Here is a 22,508-nt window from a genome sequence, read left to right on the forward strand (position 1 = left end):
TGCCCAGAAGAGTTCTGGAAACGGTATGTCTATATTGAAGTAAACATTTCAATTAACTCTACTTCTTGGGTATTGGATACCGGCTATGGCTCACATCTCTGTAATGATTTACAGAGGATGAGAAGAAGTAGGAGACTTAGAGAAGGTGAGACCTTCTTGAGGTTGGGCAATGGAGCAAGAGTTGCTGCTAAGGCCGTAGGAGATGTTTACTTATTGTTGAACAATGATTTTAAGTTGATTTTAAGAGATGTTTTGTTTGTACCTGATTTGGTGAAAACATTGTTTCCATTTCTATGCTTGATAAAGATGGATATTCTTATTTATCTAGCAAAGGTGTTTGCAACATTTACAAGAATGAATGTTTAATTGGTACTGGAGAACTTGAAAACGATCTCTATATCTTAAAATTGAAAGCTATTCCACTAAACAATGTCCAAGCAATAACAACAACAAACAAGCAAAAACAAGATACTCAAAATTCGGCACAATTGTGGCATGCTCGATTAGGACATATTTCCCTAAGAAGGATAAACAAGCTAATGGGAGTAGGCATGTTTGATATGTCTGATATTAATGCTCTCACGACTTGTGAATCCTGTCTAAAATGAAAGATGACCAAAATTCCCTTTAAGGGCCACGTGGAGCGAGCCAAAGGGTTATTGGATTTGATCCATACTTGTAAGACCCGAGAATTTTATCCAATTAATCTAAAATGATTTGGGGATAATTGATATGATTATAGACAGAAAAGATCGGACCGGGAAAGACGAGATAATGCATGAAAATGTGCGAGGAACAGTAGCCTTCGCGCATATGCGCGGCACAGATGCGCGCAAATGCGCGACAAGGGCAGAGGACCTCGCGCATATGCGCGAAGTGAGTCGCGCATATGCGCGAGCCTGTACAAGAGGAAGATCCTTCGCGAGGACAGAACACCTCGCGCATCTGCGCGAGAAGGTGCGCACATATGCGCGAGGCAAGTATTTGGGGTGATTGCCGAGACAGTAAGTCTCGCGCATATGCGCGACACATGACGCGCATATGCGCGAGCAGATGTATTCAAGAATGCCGAGTCCAGAGAGTTGGGCGCATATGCGCGGAAATGTGTCGCGCATATGCGCCAGCAGTCGGGAAGACACGCACCGAGACTTAAGGTCTCCCGCATATGCGCCGGTTGATGTCGCGCATATGCGCGAGACGTGTTGCGTGAAGGGTGAGCCATTTGTCCTTCACATGCAATATATATATATCAAAAACGATTTTGTCCCTCAGAATCAGCTAAATCGAGGAAGGGGCTTCAGAGAATTGTGAGAAATCCTTACGGCCTTTTGTGAAAGATCCGTCCGTCTGATTTTAAATCCGACTGCGGTACTGAGTTCCTATCGACATAGGCTACAACTGGACGTAAGTTTTGCTACGTTTTGATATGTTTTGAAATTATGGTATTGTCAGAATCTGATATGATTCATATATGATGTTCTTGTCATGTTAGACATTGTATAATCGAAGCCGGACTAAAGAACATATACCATATGAAATTGTTATGATTTTTAGAGTTAAGTTGAGTAAGAATTGATATCAAGATTGAGTGATTATCGAGTATAAGATGTTAGAATTGATATCTGACTGATATGATATGGCTGGATATATTGAGATTATGATGTTATGCCGTTGAACCAGAATTTGATTGAATTCTGATTATAGCCAGTATTGATTGAGCGGTGTACTGATACCGTACCCTCGATATTGTTATTGTCAGATTGAGTATTGACAGGCTTTGAGTTCGAGACTTCGACAGAGTCAGAGTATCAGAAAGAAAGGTATAAATTAATGTTGAGTTGGGATTGCACAACTCGAGTGAGGTTTGACTCGAGTCTCCCTAAATCACATACTTAGTTTATTACATTGATATTTGTAATTGATGAGATTGATGTTTGTAGTCTATTGATTTATAGCCACTGCATGTATTGACTACTGATACGCTAGTCATCGGCTGATTCGCCTAGTTACTATATTCATATATTGACTGCTGATTCGCTAGTCATTGGCTGAATTCGCGTAGTCACCGGCTGATTCGTCTGGTTATTGGCTGATTCGCCTAGTCACCGGCTGATTCGTCTGGTTATTGGCTGATTCGTCTAGTTATCGACTGATTCGTCTAAACTTTGGCTGATTCGCTTAATTACTGACTGATTCGTCTAGTTATTGGCTGATTCGCTTAATTCTTGACTGATTCGTCAATTCTGCGACTGTTTCGACCAGACACTGGATATATGAATTATATCGATGCCGTTTAGGGTTGATTCATTCCTATCGACTGAGATTCGATATAATTATCAATATCCAGACATTGGGATCCCTAGGTTAGAGTTGAGTCGAGTCTGAGACGACGCGTTGTTTGAGTCAAGTCGGATACGACTAGTTGATTTACAGTTTTGATATCATACATGTTTGTTGATTGGCTGCATGTGAATGATATTTGCTATATGCTTTTGTATATGTTTTTATATGATTGCATGTTTACATTGTTTATACTGGGATTTATTCTCACCGGAGTTATCCGGCTGTTGTATTGTTTTGTATGTGTGCATGACAACACATGGGACAGGTTCAGGGTTGAGAAGATGAAGAGAGATCGTGATTAGAGTGGAGGCTCCGGACTTGGATTAGAGATAGGGTTGGACACTTGATATTAGCTATTAAACCTTAATTGAATAAATGTATGTGGTACAGGACTTGTACTTTTATACTGAGATGTATATACATTTTATGTCACTACTTTCCGCATTTTAAAAAAAAATTTAGACCCTGTTTTATAATTGATTAATTAGTCCCCAATGATGATTAAGAACATGATTAGCGTCCGGGTCCCCACAACAGGTTGTATCAGAGCGATAGATCCTTTAGACTGAGATAGAAGAGAATGAGCGGGTAGATTGAGTTTTTCTTTCCTTGCATGTGATTACTAGCATGAGATTTATTTTAATGTTGACTTACATTGTGTGTGCTAGCATGACATTATGCTTTACTGCTTTAAAATACATGTTACCTGATGATCTGATTTGAGTGGTATTATGTATTATTGAGTATGAATCATATCTGATTCATGATCAACAGTAAGATGATCAGAGAAAGATTGCAACAGATTTGTAGTATTTGAGTACTAATGTTTTGATAAGCAGATATACCTCCACGGAGAATTCCAGAAAGGGGTAGTACTTCGACTGAACAGATAGATGTATCAGAAACTCAGATGGAAATACAGTTGAAAGAATTTCAGGTATTTCAGCCACCGATCCTGAGTGGTACCGAGACGTCTGAAGATTGTGAAAACTGGTTTGATGACATAGAAATACTGTTTGATTTACTTGATTATTCAGATGAGCAGAGAATTAAACTGATATTCCACCAGTTACGAGAGACTGCCAGGAGTTGGTGGATTACAAGTAAAAGAATGTTAGAACAGAGAGGTACAGTGATTTCGTGGGAAATATTCAGAACTGACCAAGACTAGGGTTCGATTGATATCTACTCACTACACTTAGCGCAAAAGCCACGTCAGGACGTGTAGATATCATCTCATACATGATGCTACCAATCGGAGATGCATAAGGAATGCTTGTCATCGACACTATCTCTTTATCAGTCTTGGGTGACATAGACTTGGATAGGGACACGCCATGACACATCGGTAGAAGTCCTCTCTTGGACTCATCCATCGAGAACCGCTTCATGATGGTATCAATGTATGTGGACTGGGTGAGACCAAGCAATCTTTTTGAACTATCTCTATAGATCTGTATTCCCAATACAAAAGATGTTTCACCCAAGTCCTGCATCGAGAACTTACTCGCTAACCATATTTTAGTTGATTGCAACATTCCTACATCATTCCCAATGAGTAGAATGTCATCAACATAAAGCACAAGAAATGTCACAGCACTCCTACTGACCTTCTTATACACACAAGGTTCCTCAGGATTTTTAGTAAAACCAAACTCTTTGATTGTATTATAGAATCTGAGGTTCCAACTCCTAGATGCCTAATTTAGACCATAAATAGATCTTTGAAGTTTGCATACCATATGCTCACTTCTGATAGATGTAAACCCTTCAGGTTGAGACATGTAAATCTCTTCCTTAATATCCCCATTAAAAAAAAGCTGTCTTGACATCCATCTGCCATATCACATTGTCATACCATGAAGCTATGGCTAATAATATACTTATAGATTTGAACATTGCAACTGAAGAAAAGGTTTCCTCAAAGTCAACTCCTTGTCTTTGAGTATATCCTTTTGCCACCAATCGCAACTTGAAGGTCAATACCTTCCCATCTGCCTCAAGTTTACTCTTGTAAATCCATTTACACCCTATGGGAACAGTTCCCTCAGGTGGATCCACAAGATTCCACACTTGGTTCGAATGCATGGAATTCATCTCAAATTCCATTGCTTCAAGCCATTTGGATAAATCAGCATCAGATAACGTTTCTTTGAAGGTCCTTGGATCACATCCATGGTTAGACTCATCATGGCCCTCTTCAAGAAGCAGACCATACCTCATAGGTGGTCTCGAGACTCTCTCGGATCTTCTAGGAGCTTGTATCTCCTCTCTTGGCTCTTCGGGTATGGGTTCTTCAATTGTGGGTGTCTCTAGAACCTCTTCGAGTTCTATCATCTCCCTTTTTCTATCCAATAGAAATTCCTTTTCCAAAAAGGTTGCATTCCTAGAAACAAACACCTTTGTTTCTTGGGGATGATAGAAATAATATTCAACTGAATTCCTTGGATATCCCACAAAGTAACATAAAATGGATCGACTATCCAATTTATCTCCCACTACCTGCTTCACATAAGCAGGGCATCCCCATATTCTAAGATAAGAATATTTGGGAGGCTTACCCATCCATATCTCATATGGTGTCTTATTAACTGCCTTTGAATGGACATTGTTCAACAATAGTGCCGCTGTCTCAAGTGCATATCCCCAAAAGGATGGCGGCAACTCCGTGAACACCATCATAGACAGAACCATGTCCATAAAGGTCCGATTACGACGCTCCGAATCACCATTCAACTGTGGTGTAGCAGGCGGAGTCCATTGCGAAGAATCCCATTCTCCCTAAGATACTCTTGGAACTCGGCACTCAACACCTCGATCCGATTGAAGTGACTTGATGCTTCGTCCCAACTGTTTCTTTACTTCAATTTAGAATTCTTTGAACCTTTCAAAGGCTTCTGACTTGTATTTCATCAAATAAAAATACCCATACCTCCAAAAGTCATCGGTAAAGGTGATGAAGTAGGCATGTCCATGCTTAGTGGTGATGCTAAGCGGACCGTACACATCGGTATGGATAAAATTTAATAACCCTTTGGCTCGCTCAACATGGCCCTTAAAGGGAATTTTTGTCATATTTCCTTTTAGATAGGATTCAAAAGTTGGGAGAGAATTAATATCAGACTATATCAAACATGCCCACTCCCACTAGCTTGTTCATCCTTCTTAGGGAAATATGCTCCTAATCGAGGATGCTATAATTGTGCCGAATTAAGAGTATCTTGTTTTCGCTTGTTTGTTGTTGTTATTGCTTGGACATTGTTTAGTAGAATATCTTTCAATTTTAAGCTACATATATTGTTTTCAAGTTCTCCAGTACCAATCAAACATTCATTCTTGTAAATGTTGCAAACACCTTTGCTAAATAAACAAGAATATCCATCTTTATCAAGCATAAAAATGGAAACAATGTTTTTCACCAAATCAGGTACAAATAAAACATCTCTTAAAATCAACTTAAAATCATTGTTCAAAAGCAAGTAGACATCTCCTACAGTCTTGGCAGCAACTCTTGCTCCATTGCCCATCCTTAAGAAGGTCTCACCTTCCCTAAGTCTCCTACTTTTTCCCATCATCTGCAAATCATTACAGAGATGTGAGCCACAGATGGTATCCAATACCCGAGAAGTAGAGTTAATTGAAATGTTTACTTCAATATAGAACATATCATTTCCAGAACCCTTCTGGGCAAGATATTCTTTGCAGCTACGCCTCCAATGTCCAGGCTTATTGCACTGATGACAAACATCATCAGTCTTGTCAGCCTTTACTGGTGTGGTTGCAACAACGGGATTCGGAGCTTGCCTTTTCAAGGTCACGTTCTTCTTGGGACGTTCGAAATAATGCTTCTTTTCCTTCCCAGGTGGACCAGTCTCCATGCCAAATAAAGAGCCCACATAAAGAACCGACTTCTCTTTCTTGATGGTGGCTTGAAACGTAACAAACATATTCAAGGGTAGGCTTTAGCTTGTTCATATTGAAATTCACCACAAAAAGATCAAATGAGTTAGGCAGCGACAAGAGCAACACGTCGGTGGTCAACTCCGAAGGCAACGTAAGATCCATGCTGATAAGTGCATTTTATGCACTTAAATTATCCTTATACTTCATATAGATTGTTAGTCTTTTTGTGCGGAATTACGCGCTTTTGTTGTTTTTTTGGTGTGATTGCACGAACCTAGGTAATACTGTCATTCGGGTGCAAAGGAAAGTGAAAATGGCACCTAGAAGAGAAACATGAAAGACGCCTAGGTCTGAAGGCAGTGATGCTCGCGCATATGCGCGAGTGACGTGAGGCGAGACCAGAGAGTAGCGCGCATATGCGCCGAACCTAGGCGCGCATATGCGCTCAAGAAGAAGGCAATGCACAGAAGGACCCGCGCATATGCGCGAGTCTTTGTCGCGCATATGCGCGCGGCGCAACAGTCAGACTTAAATAGGGTTCTCGTGGATTTTAAAGGGGATTCCGAAAAGAAAATATTCTAGGGCAGCGGACATATCATTGGAAAAAGTTAGAGCACGGAGCACGGGACGCGAAGAACAGAGATAGAAGACGCTGAATCCAGACACGGAGAAGCACTTTCATCTCCCCTAAACACGTTCCTAATTCGGTTCTTTACTTTTACGTTTTTAATGATTACAAACATATTTTGTATTGATTTAAATTCGAGTATGAACTAATTCCATTTTCTAGAGATTGATGTAGTCTTGGGTTACCCTATGTTATTGACGTTTTGACTTTTCATCTAATCAATTTATCGTGTTTATTAGTGATTTCTTGTCATTAATGCTTTTGAATTACTGGCCATAATTCGAATGATTTAATAATTGAGATCTAACACTCGAGAGAGGTGATCGAAATTAGGACAGGGGAAATCGCATCGTCGGATGTTTATAACGTGCAAAAGACGTATAACTTTGGCGAGTCCATGAGGGAACTTTGTTTGCATTTATTACTTGTTACACGATTTTGAATAGACATATTAAAATCGGTAATAGGTAATACAGTTCTATTTATCACTTGAAAAAGGGAATAGAAAATATTGCGAGTTCTTGGTTAATAAATATGGTGCAATTTAATTAAATTTTAGTCAATTTTAATTTAGCATAGGGGAAACCAGACGAAATCATATCTCTAGATTTATTTACTCAGTGAATCTCTACTGCGCGCTAGAATTACAGGAATTGTTATTTTCTTTGAATTGATTTTAAACCAACCATTTTGATTTATCTAAATAAAGTTGAGCTATGTCAATTATGGTAATTAATTTACAATTTTAAATAATTACTCTTCGTGGGATCGATATCTGTACTCAAACCAGTACTAAAACTTGACACCGTATACTTGCGGTAGTGAAAATACGCAACAAGTTTTTGGCGCCGTTGCCGGGGAGTAAACTATTTAATTGCATATTGATATCATTACTAAGTAGTCTTTACTTTAATTTAGACTTTATTCTATTTTATTTATTTATTTTGTTAATTGATAGTCTTCTCTGTTTTGCAGTGTATGCGAAGATTTCAAAATCCCGACTTGCTGATTTTTGATCCAGAAATCGAAAGAACTGCCAGGAGATTAAGGAAAGCAAGGAGAGACGAAATTAAAGCAATGGCTTAAAAAAGAGATAATCAGAATGAGCTCCCAGGAGAGGTGCCAATCCGGGAACATTTTCGCCCAGTCATCAACGCTCACTACTCTGGAATAGCTCGCGGAACCATTGTTGCTAACAACTTCGAGCTAAAGCCCGCACTCATTAACATGGTTCAGCAGAACCAATTTGGAGGAGCAGCCACTGCAGATCCCCATCTTCACCTACAAACTTTTCTGGAGATCACAGACACGGTAAAAATTAATGGTGTTTCTGATGAAATTATTCGATTGCGCCTGTTTCCGTTTTCTCTTAGGGATCACGCAAGGAGTTGGCTCCAATCTCTACCTTTGGGGAGTATTACTACATGGGCAGATCTGGTTACAAAATTCCTGTCAAAGTATTTTCCTCCTGCCAAGTCTGCTCAGTTGAAAATAGAGATCACAAATTTCAGGCAGAGAGAGCTCGAAGTGTTATATGAGGCGTGGGAGCGATAAAAAGAATTACTCAGGAAGTTTCTGAATCATGGATATGTAGATTGGGTGCAAATCGAGTTATTTTACAATGGTTTGGATGGGCCGACTAGAGGGAATGTGGATGATACAGCCGTCGGAGGTACTATTTTTTCTAAAACACCTGATGAGGCCTATGATTTGCTTGAACAGATGATCATTAACAGTTATCAGTGGCCGAGTGAGAGATCTGGATCAAGGAAACCTGCTGGAGTGTATGCCGTAGACCCGATCACATCACTTACTGCACAGATTTCGGCATTGACAGCACAGATTACAGCGATGAACAAAGCAGGCCAATCTACGTCTGAAGTAGCATTGGTGACTGCCGAAGAAGAGCCAGTTGTGGAGGAAGCTTAGTAAATCAACAATCGTGGTTTTGGAGGTTATCGAGGTAATTCTCCCCCTAATACTTATCAACCAGGTTTGAGGAATCACGAGAATTTCTCTTATGCGAACAACAAGAACGTGTTGAATCCTCCACCGTGGTTCAATACACAGAAAGGAGAAGGAAAGCCATCTTTTGAAGATCTAGTTGGTACATTTGTGACTGAGTCTGGGAAAAGAATGACGAGAACTGAGTCTCGTCTTGATAACATGGAGACACACATGGACAATATGGATGCCACGATGAAATCCTTGGAAACACAGATTGGGAACTAGCCAATGCTTTAAAACATCAGAATAGATGACTGTTTCCCAGCAATACAGAGGTGAATCCTAGGGAACAGTGCAAAGCTGTCACATTGAGGAGTGGCAAAGAAATCGGAATCCCAGGGCCTACTGAAGAGAGTGTAGAGATTCTTGTTGAGGAAAATGATGGAAAGGGTGCAAGTATTGGAGAAGAGAAAGTGGAGGAACCTAAGAAAGTGATTGAGCAGCAACCTTTACCTAAGGTAAATCTTCCATATCCACAGAGGTTCAAGAAGAAAGGGTTGGATGATCAGTTTGCGAAGTTCCTGGAAATTTTCAAGAAAATACACATCAACATCCCATTTGCCGATTCATTGGAGCAAATGCCCAATTATGCTAAGTTCATCAAGGATGTGATGTCCAAGAAGAGGAAACTTCAAGAATTTGAAACCTTGAAGCTAACCGAAGAGTGTAGTGCCATACTCCAAAGAAAACTACCACAGAAACTCAAAGATCCAGGGAGTTTCACTATTCCTTGTGTTATTGGTGGTTCTAGAGTAAATAGAGCTTTATGTGATTTGGGTGCTAGTATAAATTTAATGCCTTTTTCTATTTACAGGACTTTGGAGCTTGGCGAGGTGAAACCTAGCACTATTACTTTGCAGCTGGCGGACAGATCACTTACCTATCCACGAGGGATAGTAGAGGATGTGCTGGTAAAGGTAGACAAATTCATATTTCCAGCTGATTTTGTCATCTTAGATATGGAAGAAGACCAGGAGACTCCGCTTATCTTTGGAAGGCCATTTTTGGCCACCGAGAAAGCTTTGATTGATGTGCACAAGGGCGAGCTCACATTGAGAGTAGGTGGAGAAGGTCGTGTTCAACATCTACACCACCATCTAAGGACCAAATGAGGTAAGTACTTGTAATAGTATTGATATAATTGATTCATGTGTATCTCATGTTGGTGCAGGTAGGATGACGAAAGACTCTTTAGAGAGATGCTTGTTGGAGTCAGTTTCCACAGTGGATGAAGAGGACTGGGATGTGCGAGAGGATTTACTTGCCCTCAATACGCTACCTAAAGAAAAGATTAATGCCCAACTTGAAGAGTTACTTGAAGATGCAAGTAAAGAGGTACCAAAAGCATCCCCTGCATTAAAGGATTTACCGAGTCAATTGTGCTATGCATTCCTAGACGAGAGTTCGTCCTATCCGGTAATCATCTCCTCTGCTCTTACTATTGAAGAAAAGGATAAGTTGTTGAGAGTGTTGAGAGAATTTAAATCTGCGTTGGGATGGACAATTGTTGATATAAAAGGGATTAGCCCTACTGTTTGTATGCATAAAATATTGATGCAGGAGTCCTATTCCCCCTATGTTGATCATCAGAGGAGGCTTAGTCCAGCCATGAAAGAGGTTCTGAGGGATGAGGTATTAAAATTGTTAAATGCTGGTGTTATTTATGCTATATCTGACAGTTCTTGGGTTTCACCTGTACAAGTAGTACCTGAGAAGGGGGGAATAACTGTAGTGAGAAATGAGAATAACGAATTGATTTCAACTCGTCCAGTGACTAGGTGGCGAGTGTGTATAGACTATAGGAAATTGAATGATGCGACTAGGAAAGATCACTTTCCTCTTCCCTCTATTGACCAGATGCTTGATAGAGTAGGTGGTTATCATTATTATTGCTTTCTAGATTGTTATTCAGGTTACAATCAGATTGTCATAGCACCGGAGGATAAAGAGAAGACTACCTTCACTTGCCTCTACGGTACATTTGCTTTTAGGAGAATGCCATTTGGTCTCTGCAATGCACCTGCTACTTTTCAGAGGTGTATGATGGCCATATTTTCTAACATGGTGAGGAAATAATGAAAGTTTTTATGGATGATATCTCTATGTTTGGTTCATCATTTGATCATTGTTTGCAGAATCTAACGCTTGTTTTGCAGAGATGTCGGGAGAAGAATCTAGTGTTGAATTGGGAAAAATGTCACTTCATGGTCTCAGAAGGTATTGTGCTTGGGCATAAAATTTTGGCTAGAGGAATAGAAGTGGAAGGAGCCAAAGTTGTGGCAATTGAAAATCTCCTGCCGCCGAAGAATGTGAAAGGGATCCGAAGTTTCTTGGGACATGCTGGGTTCTATCGTCGTTATATTAAAGATTTCTCTAAAATTACTAGACCTTTATATAATTTGTTAGAGAAAGATTCTAGTTTTATTTTTGACGATGATTGCTTGCAGGCGTTTAACAGGATCAAGACAGCACTGATTTCTGCACCCATCATGATAGTGCCTGATTGGAAGGAGCCCTTTGAGCTCATGTGCGACGCTAGTGACTATGCTGTGGGAGCAGCATTGGGACAAAGACGAGACAAGATGTTCAAAGCTATTTACTATGCAAGTCGCACACTCAACGCAGCCCAACAGAATTACACAACTACTGAGAAAGAGATGCTATCAGTGGTGTTTGCATTCGACAAGTTCAGAACATATCTCATTGGCACCAAGGTAACGGTTTTCACTGACCATGCAGCTCTTCGTTACTTGTTTGCCAAAAAGGATGCCAAGCCCAGGTTGATACGATGGATACTCCTACTTCAAGAATTTGACTTTGATGTCAAAGACAAGAAAGGTTGTGAGAACCAGGTGGCAGATCACTTGTCACGCCTAGAGCTGGAAGAAAGAATTGAAGGTGGAGTGATCAATGAGACGTTTCCAGACGAGCAACTCTTCAAGGTAAATGTTACACATCCTTGGTTTGCAGATATAACAAATTTTCTTGCTGCAGGAGAATTACCTTCAGATTTAACTTATCACCAAAAGAAGAAATTTCTTCATGATGCCAAATTTTATCTGTGGGATGATCCTTTCTTGTTTAAGAGATGCGCTGATCAGATAATTAGACGATGTGTAGCAGAGGAAGAAGCGGGTACGATTATAGAGCAGTGTCATTCCTCACCCTACGATGGACAATTTGGAGCATTTAGAACAGCAGCTAAGGTATTACAGTCTGGTTTTTATTGGCCTAATCTGTTTAAGCATAGTTATACTTTAGTTAAGTCATGTGATAAATGCCAAAGAGTTGGCAATATTTCTAGACGACATGAATTACCACTAACAAATATTTTGGAGGTGGAACTCTTTGATGTCTGGGGTATTGACTTTATGGGTTCATTCCCATCCTCTTTTGGTCAATCTTACATTTTACTTGCTGTTGATTATGTGTCCAAATGGGTGGAATCAATTGCCACCAGTACTAATGATGCTCGAGTTGTTGTTAAGTTTGTCCACAGGAACATCTTCACAAGATTTGGAACGCCTAGAGCCATTATCAGTGATGAAGGTACCCATTTCTGTAACAAAATTTTTAACTCACTATTGGCCAAGTATGATGTGAAGCACAGCGTGACACTGGCATACCACCCACAAGCTAATGGGCAAGCAGAGATATCCAACCGGGAGATCAAACAAATATTAGAAAAAACAGTAAAGACGAACCGGAAGGAATGGGCAATCAAGCTAGATGATGCTTTATGGGCGTACAGGACTGCATACAAGACACCTATCGGGATGTCACCTTATAGGTTGGTATTTGGGAAAGCTTGCCACATCTACCTTTGAACTGGAGCACAAAGCATTTTGGGCTGTGAAAAAGTTAATTTTGATATTGGAGCATCGGGCGAGCAACGACTGTTGCAGTTGAATGAGATGGCGGAATTCAGGAATGATGCATACGAAAATGCTAAGATATACAAAGAAAAGACCAAGAAATGGCATGACAAGCAGATTCTTCGTCGAGACTTCGAACCAGGGCAACAGGTGTTATTATTCAATTCTCGACTGAGGTTGTTTCCTGGTAAGTTAAAATCACGATGGTCCGGACCATTCACAGTGGAAACAGTGTACCCACATGGTGCAATTGAGTTAAAGTGCAACAATGGTCAGACTTTTAAAGTCAATGGTCAAAGGGTCATGCATTACTTTGGAAATGAAGTGCGACACATGGACAACATCCCACTGGGAGAACCAAAATAGACAGGAGAAATTCAGGCTGATGACTTTAAACCAAGCGCTATGTGGGAGGCAACCCACATTTATTTATTTTTGCATTGCTTTTATTTTTATTATTTTATTTCCATTCCTTAATTTTATTAATTTTAACTTTCTCAATTCAAGTATTAATTTGCATTTTGTTATTTTTCCAGGTATATATATAAAAAAAAAAGTCGAAAAGTTTATGGACAGGATGTTTCGCGCACATGCGCGAGTATGGCAGAAGGTTTTGCGCATGTGAGCCATTAAGGACGCGTACATGCGCGAACTAAGGCAGAGACATCGGCGTATATGCGCCATTAATGGACGTGCATATGCGCGAGAGTCCACACGCGAGACAGTAACCTCGGCGCATATGCGTCGCTTTAGGGCGCGCATATGTGCCCGACCTGTTATAAAAAAAAAAGAGGACTCGCGAACCATTTTCAGAAAACAGCCGCCCTCCCTCACCAAAAGCACTGAACCCTCGTCTGAAACACCACCGATCGTCGCCGTCTCTCGAAGAAAGCCGACCGCCGCCCTAAATTATCGCCGTGACTCCGACCACGTCTCCTAATTCCGGCCATTCTCTGGTACAAGTAAGGGTTTTAACCAAATCTTGTTCAATTTTTCAGCGTACTTGGAATATTGTGTTCGATCTATTTGGGGACTGTTTGATATTGTCAATTTGTTACCTCTCATGGTTATAAAGTAGTTTGTGATCACTGGGTGTACACATCTATTGCTTATTGGATTAATTGGTGTGGTGAAATTATAGTGTTCAAGTTTGGGGGTGTGATTACCGGATTTTTGGCTCTTCAGTTGTTAAATTTAGTTGGTGTTGGTTTTGATATTTGATTATTGAGTTGATGGCACCGAAAAAGAAATCAAAGAAGGGCGCCTCCTCCTCTTCAAGCTTCGATCCTCAAAAATTTTGGAATGAGGAAGCCCAGCAAGTTTATGAGAGCTCGATGACCCGGTCCATAATCCCGGAGAGGGGATTTAATTTATCGATAATACGTGGTATGATTGTGCGTTAATTGGAACGAAGACAACGGGTTGAATTTACTCACCCTCCTCTAGATGCTGTGATTTCGATTGTGCGAGAGTTATATGCTAATCTGCGGATACGGCATGACGAGTCGAGAGTACTGGTGTGAGGAAAATTGGTATCGTTTGACTCTCAAACGATAAACATGATCTATCAGATGCCAAGCCTCGAAGAAGACGAGTACAGTGAATTTCTAGAAGAGGGGGTTAATTATTCAGAGGTCATTCGGAACGTGTGTCAGGCAGGTGCCGTATGGAAAATGAGCTCGAGTGGTCCAATCTCTCTGAAGAAATCCGATATGAGCCCCAATGCAAGTGCGTGGACATCGTTAGTGTTGGCTCAGGTTCTCCCATCCTCGCACTACCACGATGTAACCAAAGACAAAGTTGCACTTGTCTTTGCTATTTTGATGGGCAAATCTGTTGACTTGGGAAAAATAATATATGGATCGATCATGAGATCCGGCACAGGATTAGCCACGGTCGCCCTTCCATGCCCTCACATTGTTACCGAGCTATGCAGACAATCCGGCGTGTCCTGGTTGCCTGATGAGCAAGTACTTAAGCCGAAGGCTCCCATTGTTGCCTTCTTTGGCGCTGCCGCTTATATGCCCCACGAGAATCCAGATGATGAGGAGCTACCACAGGCACAAGACACACATTTACCTTCACAAATCAACAGGACTTATAGGGTAACGTTTGGCTAAACAAAATGACAATCTGAAGACAATAATGAACCAAACAAAGTTCAATATGTGTCCAAATGGGTGGAAGCAATTGCCACCAGTACTAATGATGCTCGAGTTGTTGTTAAGTTTGTCCACAGGAACATCTTCACAAGATTTGGAACGCCTAGAGCCATTATCAGTGATGAAGGTACGCATTTCTGTAACAAAATTTTTAACTCACTATTGGCCAAGTATGATGTGAAGCACAGGGTGACACTAGCAACTCTATCAAGCATCTGGTCAATAAAGGGAAGAGGGAAGTGATCTTTCCTAGTCGCATCATTCAATTTCCTATAGTCTATACACACTCGCCACCCAGTCACTGGACGAGTTGAAATCAATTCGTTATTCTCATTTCTCACTACATCTATTCCCCCTTTCTTAGGCACTACTTGTACTGGTGAAACCCAAGAACTGTCAGATATAGCATAAATAACACCAACATTTAACAATTTTAATACCTCAGCCCTGACAACCTCTTTCATTGCTGGATTAAGCCTCCTCTGATGATCAACATAGGGGGAATAGGACTCCTGCATCAATATTTTATGCATACAAACAGTAGGGCTAATCCCCTTTATATCAACAATTGTCCATCCCAACGCAGATTTAAATTCTCTCAACACTCTCAACAACTTATCATTTTCTTAAATAGTAAGAGCAGAGGAGATGATTACCGGATAGGACGAACTCTCGTCTAGGAATGCATAGCACAAGTGACTCGGTAAATCCTTTAATGCAGGGGATGCTTTTGATACCTCTTTACTTGCATCTTCAAGTAACTCTTCAAGTTGGGCATTAATCTTTTCTTTAGGTAGCGTATTGAGAGCAAGTAAATCCTCTCGCACATCCCAGTCCTCGTCATCCACTGTCGAAACTTACTCCAACAAGCATCTCTCTAAAGAGTCTTTCGTCATCCTACCTGCACCAACATGAGATACACATGAATCAATTATATCAATACTATTACAAGTACTTACCTCATTTGGTCCTTTGATGGTGTTGTAGATGTTGAACACGACTTCTTCTCCACCTACTCTCAATGTGAGCTCGCCCTTGTGCACATCAATAAAAGCTTTCCCGGTGGCCAAAAATGGCTTTCCATAGATAAGCGGAGTCTCCTGGTCTTCTTCCATATCTAAGATGACAAAATCAGCAGGAAATATGAATTTGTCTACCTTTACCAGCACATCCTCTACTATCCCTCGTGGATAGGTAAGTGATCTGTCCGCCAGCTGCAAAGTAATAGTGCTAGGTTTCACCTCGCCAAGCTCCAAAGTCTTGTAAATAGAAAAAGGCATTAAATTTATACTAGCACCCAAATCACATAAAGCTCTATTTACTCTAGAACCACCAATAACACAAGGAATAGTGAAACTCCCTGGATCTTTGAGTTTCTGTGGTAGTTTTCTTTGGAGTATGGCACTACACTCTTCGGTTAGCTTCACGGTTTCAAATTCTTGAAGTTTCCTCTTCTTGGACATCACATCCTTGATGAACTTAGCATAATTGGGCATTTACTCCAATGCATCGGCAAATGGGATGTTGATGTGTATTTTCTTGAAAATTTCCAGGAACTTCGCAAACTGATCATCCAACCCTTTCTTCTTGAACCTTTGTGGATATGGAAGATTTACCTTAGGTAAAGGTTGCTGCTCAATCACTTTCTTAGGTTCCTCCACTTTCTCTTCTCCAATACTTGCACCCTTTCCATCATTTTCCTCAACAAGAATCTCTACACTCTCTTCAGTAGGATCTGGGATTCAGATTTCTTTGCCACTCCTCAATGTGACAGCTTTGCACTGTTCCCTAGGATTCACCTCTGTATTGCTGGGAAACTGTCCTCTATTCTGATCTTTTAAAGCATTGGCTAGTTTCCCAATCTGTGTTTCCAAGTATTTCATCGTGGTACCCATATTGTCCATGTGTGTCTCCATGTTATCAAGACGAGACTCAGTTCTCGTCATTCTTTTCCCAGACTCAGTCACAAATGTACCAACTAGATATTCAAAAGATGGCTTTCCTTCCCCTTTCTGTGTATTGAACCCCGGTGGAGGATTCAACACGTTCTTGTTGTTCGCATAAGAGAAATTCTCGTTATTCCTCAAACCTGGATGATAAGTATTAGGGGGAGGATTACCTCGATAACATCAAAAACCACGATTGTTGATGTACTGAGCTTCCTCCACAACTGGCTCTTCTTCGGCAGTCACCAGTGCTACTTCAGACGTAGATTGGCCTGCTTTGTTCATCGCTGCAATCTGTGCTGTCAATGCCGAACCCTGTGCAGTAAGTGATGTGATCGGGTCTACGGCATACACTCCAGCAGGTTTCCTTGATCCAGATCTCTCACTCGGCCACTGATAATTGTTAATGGTCATCTGTTCAAGCAAATCATAGGCCTCATCAGGTGTTTTAGAAAAAATAGTACCTCCGGCGGCTGCATCCACATTCGCTCTAGTCGGCCCATCCAAACCATTGTAAAATAACTCGATTTGCATCCAATCAGTGATGCGAGCACGGATGGTCAGGCGCCAAGGAAAGCATGGGACCCTTTGGAGTTGCCGGATGGACCAATCACGAGGGGACGATTGAAGAAGTTCAAGGAAGCATTGCACGGACTTATGAGCAATGAAGGACTTACAAGCAAGGAGCAGAGTGCTGAAGGGTTTTTGGTGCATGGATTGAGTTCGGAAGGCATAGGAACACCATTCAAGTGATGAACGAAGAAAAGTGGCAGAATGCTTCGCGCCCGAGCGGTAAAAAACTACCGCCCGAGCGCCAGATGGACTGTCCAACACGTGATTTCCAGAACACCCGGCGCCCGAGCGGCAACATTCTACCGCCCGAGCGCGAATAGTGCAGAGCCCTTGGCGCTCGAGCGGTAATATTCTACCGCCCGAGCGCGAACCAGTTCCGGAAAAATCCTAGTTTCCTAGTTAGAGTTTTGATTATTTTGGTAACTAGATTTGCAATCTTTTTCAAATATGTAGACATATTTTCACGAAATTTTAAACATTATTCAGATTATTATTGATATTTTATCATTGTTCTTGAGTTTTCTCTCAAACAATTAAAGCTTTTGCTTTGTCAAACAAAAATCAAACTTATCAAAGTTTTTAACTTTGTGGCGTTTGTCGATCGTGCTTGTGCGGATTGTCGTCGACTTGTTCTTCGAAGGTTCGTTATAATCTCGGTTGTTTATCTCATGATTATTTGTTGCTAGACTTTTCATAATTTAGAAGTGAAAATCACAACACACACACTTGATTCAAAAAATCGGGACAACAACGATTCCTTGTTCGTTATCGAATTGATGGCGCGATTCGATTTTAATCGTGTTTGCTATTCGTCGTACAAAGATTCACATCATTTGGTATCAGAGCTTAGGTTAATTGAATTCAAGTAAGTTTATCATTCATTCTATTAGCAGATCTAATTATCCTTTAATTCCGCTTTCAGATCTGTTTGTTCTATCGTTCTTCGTATTTTTCGTGAATCTGTGATTCTCGAAATTTGTTGGTTTTTTTTTTTTTGGGATTTTCGAGTATTACTCAGCCAAAAAAAAAAAGAGTACAAAAATTCCGAAAATTCACCATTATTTCTTTTTGATATCTTGTTCTATTTTCTTTAGAGAGTCATATTCAATATATATATATATTTCATATATTCGAATTTCTTGTCTACACAGTCCAAGTGAGTCGGTCGCATTTGTTCACAAGTTGGAACTTGATTGTTTGATATACTCAAATACAAAGCTTGAGCACACCTTCGAGAGAAGCATCAAATTCGAGTGGAAATATTTGAGTGTGGGTGTTATTCTTTGGAGTGGCTAGTGAGTATTTGTTGTGAGCAAAAAAAAAAATTGAGAGAAAAGACGAGTGAATTTTTTTGGAGTGACCGTGAGCATTTGGGTGAGGATTATTTTGTTTCTACTAACGTTTTCTTGCAGGTACAAATTTGAAAATTAGATGGAGAGGGAGGTAGGAGATAGTTCGAACCCGGGGTTGTCTAAGGTTCAAATGGAGGCGTTGTTTGGGCATTTTAGTAGGATGATGTCAACCCAAATGGAGTCGTTACATGAAAGGTTGAATAAGCTTGAGGTTGGTGTTAGTGGGAGTAAGTCTAAACCTAAGGATTTGAGTAGAGAGGATGAGGAGTACGAGTTGGGAGGAGACGAGGAGAGTCAAAATGAAAATTGGGGTAGGAATGGAAGAGGTAGAGGATACGGTAGAGGAAAAAGAGAAGCCGTACGGGGTAGATATGATGGGGATAGCGAAGATGTTAACATGGGTAGCATTAAGATGAAAATTCCATCGTTCCAAGGGAAATCTGAACCGGAGGCGTATTTAAAGTGGGAAAAGATGGTAGAGTTTGTGTTTGAATGTCACCACTACTCCGAACAAAAGAAGGTGAGGTTGGCGGTGGTGGAATTCTTTGACTATGCTCTTATTTGGTGGGATCAATTAGTGACCACTAGATGGAGGTATAATGAGAGACCTATTGAGTCTTGGGATGAGATGAAAAGATTGATGAGAAAAAGGTTTGTGCCCAATCACTACTATAGAGAGATGTTTAAGAGGTTAATAACTTTAAGGCAAGGGGTGAAGAGTGTTGAGGACTACTATAAGGAGATGGAAGTAGTCATGATTAGGGCAAACATTGAGGAGGATAGTGAGGCGACCATGGCACGTTTTCTTTGTGGATTAAACAGGGAAATTCAAGATCAAGTGGAGCTTCGGCACTACTTGGATCTAGACGAGATGGTGCAAATGGCCATAAAAGTGGAGCAACAACTCAAAAGGCGTGGAGTTGGCCGCACCAATCAAACTAGGGGTTCATCATCTTCTTGGAGGTCAAATGTAGTGAAGCGTGAGGAGAGTAAAGTGGTGGCCAAGCCCAAATTTGAAACCAAACCAGAGGCGCCTAAGCAAGGAGTACAAGGTAAATCTGAAACTCCTTCTAATCGATCTAGAGATGTTAAATGTTTTAGGTGTCAAGGGTTAGGGCATATTTCTAGTGAATGTCCTAATAAAAGGGTGATGATTTTAAATGACTATGGTGAATATGAGTCTCTGAGAGTGACTGATGATGAGATGCCTGCATTAAAAGATCTTGATGAGGGGTATGAGGCAGTTGTAGGTGAAGCACTAGTGACTAGGCGTATCATGAGTGCCCAAGTCAAGGAGGAGGAGATTAACCAAAGGGAAAACTTGTTCCATACTAGGTGTTTTGTAAATCAAAAGGTTTGCAATTTAATCATAGATGGGGGGAGTTGTACCAATGTGGCTAGTAGTGAGATGGTGGAAAAATTGGGTTTACCTACATTAAAGCATCCCCAACCATATAGGCTTCAATGGTTGAACGATTGTGCGGAGGTGAAGGTGAACAAACAAGTGTTGGTGTCTTTTTCTATTGGGAAGTATGTGGATGAGGTTTTGTGTGATGTGGTACCCATGCATGCATGTCATATCTTGTTGGGTAGACCTTGGCAATATGATAGGCGGGTGACACATGATGGGTACAAGAATAGGTATTCATTTATGATGAAGAAAGATTCCATTGTTTTACTTCCATTGTCCCCAAAGCAAGTGTTGGAGAGGACCATTTAAAAAAAAAAGAAGAGAGATGAGGCCGAAAAAAAGACTGAACTTAAAAGTGAGATGGCCTTTGAAAAAAAAAATGAGATGGCTGAAAAAAAGAGTGATAAAAAGAGTGAGATAGCCATACAAAAGAAAAATGAGAGGGAAGAAAAAGAGAGGAAAGAAAATGAGAGGAAAGAGGCCAAAAAGAAATCATATATGGCCCAAAAAACTGAGTTGAAACACTTGTTGCACACACATGAATCACTTGTGTTGATTCTTAATAAAAAATCCTCTTTAACACAAGTGATATAGCCGGTTCCCTTCCGAGCATTGTTATTTCACTATTGCTGGAATTTGATGATATATTTCCGGAGGAGTTACCTCAAGGACTACCGCCTTTGAGGGAGATTGAACACCAAATTGATTTGGTGCCCGAGAGTGCATTGCCAAATCGTCCAGCTTATAGGAACAATCCGGAGGAGACGAAGGAGCTTCAATGGCAGGTAAGTGAGTTGTTAGATAGGGGTTTTGTGCGTGAGTCCATGTCACCTTGTGCTGTACCTGTTTTATTAGTTCCTAAGAAAGATGGCTCATGGCGTATGTGTGTAGATTGTAGGGCAATTAATAACATAACCATTAAGTATAGGCATCCCATACCTAGACTAGATGATATGTTAGATGAGTTGCATGGTGCTTGTATCTTTAGCAAAATTGATTTAAAGAGTGGTTATCACCAAATTAGGATGAGGGAAGGTGATGAGTGGAAAACTGCTTTTAAAACCAAATACGGATTATATGAGTGGATGGTCATGCCTTTTGGCTTAACTAACGCTCCCAGTACCTTTATGAGGTTAATGAACCATGTCTTGCGTGCATACATAGGAAAATTTGTTGTTGTTTATTTTGATGATATCCTAGTATATAGCAAAGACTTGGATGAGCAAGTTGGTCACTTGAAACTTGTGCTAATCACATTAAGGGCTGAAAATCTATATGCTAACTTAAAGAAATGTGATTTTTGTACAAGCAAACTTGTCTTTCTTGGTTTTGTGGTAAGCTCACAGGGGATACAAGTGGATGAAGACAAGGTAAGTGCTATTCGAGATTAGCCGTCGCCTACTACTGTTGGTCAAGTCCGAAGTTTTCATGGACCTGCAAGCTTCTATAGGAGGTTTGTAAAGGATTTTAGCACACTTGCAGCACCGATGACGGCGGTAATTAAGAAGAACGTTCCATTCATTCTATTGGGGCGAGGAGCAAGAGAAGTCTTTTAATCTTATTATGCACAAATTGATTAATGCTCCTTTACTTGTTTTACCTGATTTTTCTAACACTTTTGAAATTGAATGTGATGCGTCAGGTGTAGGTATTGGCGGAGTTTTGATGCAAGGGGGACGACCAGTGGCGTACTTTAGCGAGAAGCTCAATGGAGCAGCCTTGAACTACCCCATGTATGATAAGGAGTTCTACGCACTTGTGAGGACTCTAGAGACGTGGCAGCACTGCTTGAGGCCTAAGGAGTTTGTGATTCACACGGATCATGAGTCTCTTAAGCACCTTAAGGGGCAGCAGAAGTTGAACAAGCGGCACGCCAAGTGGGTGGCATTCATTGAAACATTTCCTTACATCATCAAGTACAAGCAAGGTAAGGAAAATGTAGTGGCCAACGCACTATCACGGAGGTATGTACTAATCTCTACATTGGAGTCTAAAGTTTTGGGATTTGAGCATGTGAAGGAATTATATGTGCTAGATGAGGATTTTAATAATGAATTTGAAATATGTATGCATGGTCCACATGACAAGTTTTATTTGCATCATGGTTTCTTGTTTAAGGAAGATAGGTTGTGCATCCCTAGATCATCCATTCGTGAATTACTTGTTTAGGGAAGCGCATGGGGGTGGCCTAATGGGACATTTTGGTGTGGCTAAAACTTTAAGTGCATTGCATGAACATTTCTATTGGCCACACATGAAACGTGACGTTGAGCGTGTTTGTGATAAGTGTATTACTTGTAGGCAAGCT

At 40.7% G+C, this 22,508-nt stretch overlaps 2 protein-coding genes across 2 annotated transcripts in view; both read left to right on the forward strand.

Moving 5' to 3' along the window:
- The window catches only part of LOC142537576 (uncharacterized), an 88,593-nt gene extending 75,885 nt beyond the window's left edge, over window positions 1-12,708 (forward strand). Inside the window, exons 2-7 of the mRNA XM_075643081.1 lie at window positions 7,989-8,185; window positions 8,248-8,311; window positions 8,469-8,802; window positions 9,147-9,952; window positions 10,053-10,750; window positions 11,038-12,708. Of these exons, the coding sequence (XP_075499196.1) occupies window positions 7,989-8,185; window positions 8,248-8,311; window positions 8,469-8,802; window positions 9,147-9,952; window positions 10,053-10,750; window positions 11,038-12,708 (3,770 nt within the window). The remainder of the gene's footprint in view (window positions 1-7,988; window positions 8,186-8,247; window positions 8,312-8,468; window positions 8,803-9,146; window positions 9,953-10,052; window positions 10,751-11,037) is intronic.
- An 87-nt stretch (window positions 12,709-12,795) lies between these two features.
- Window positions 12,796-13,122, forward strand: LOC142537577 (uncharacterized). Its single transcript, XM_075643082.1, has one exon. It carries the CDS (start codon window positions 12,796-12,798, stop codon window positions 13,120-13,122), a length of 327 nt encoding a protein of 108 aa, XP_075499197.1.
- Window positions 13,123-22,508: the final 9,386 nt, after the last annotated feature.

The sequence above is a fragment of the Primulina tabacum genome, chromosome 2 (genome assembly GCF_025594145.1).
Source record: "Primulina tabacum isolate GXHZ01 chromosome 2, ASM2559414v2, whole genome shotgun sequence".
In the NCBI taxonomy this organism is placed as follows: Eukaryota; Viridiplantae; Streptophyta; class Magnoliopsida; order Lamiales; family Gesneriaceae; genus Primulina; species Primulina tabacum.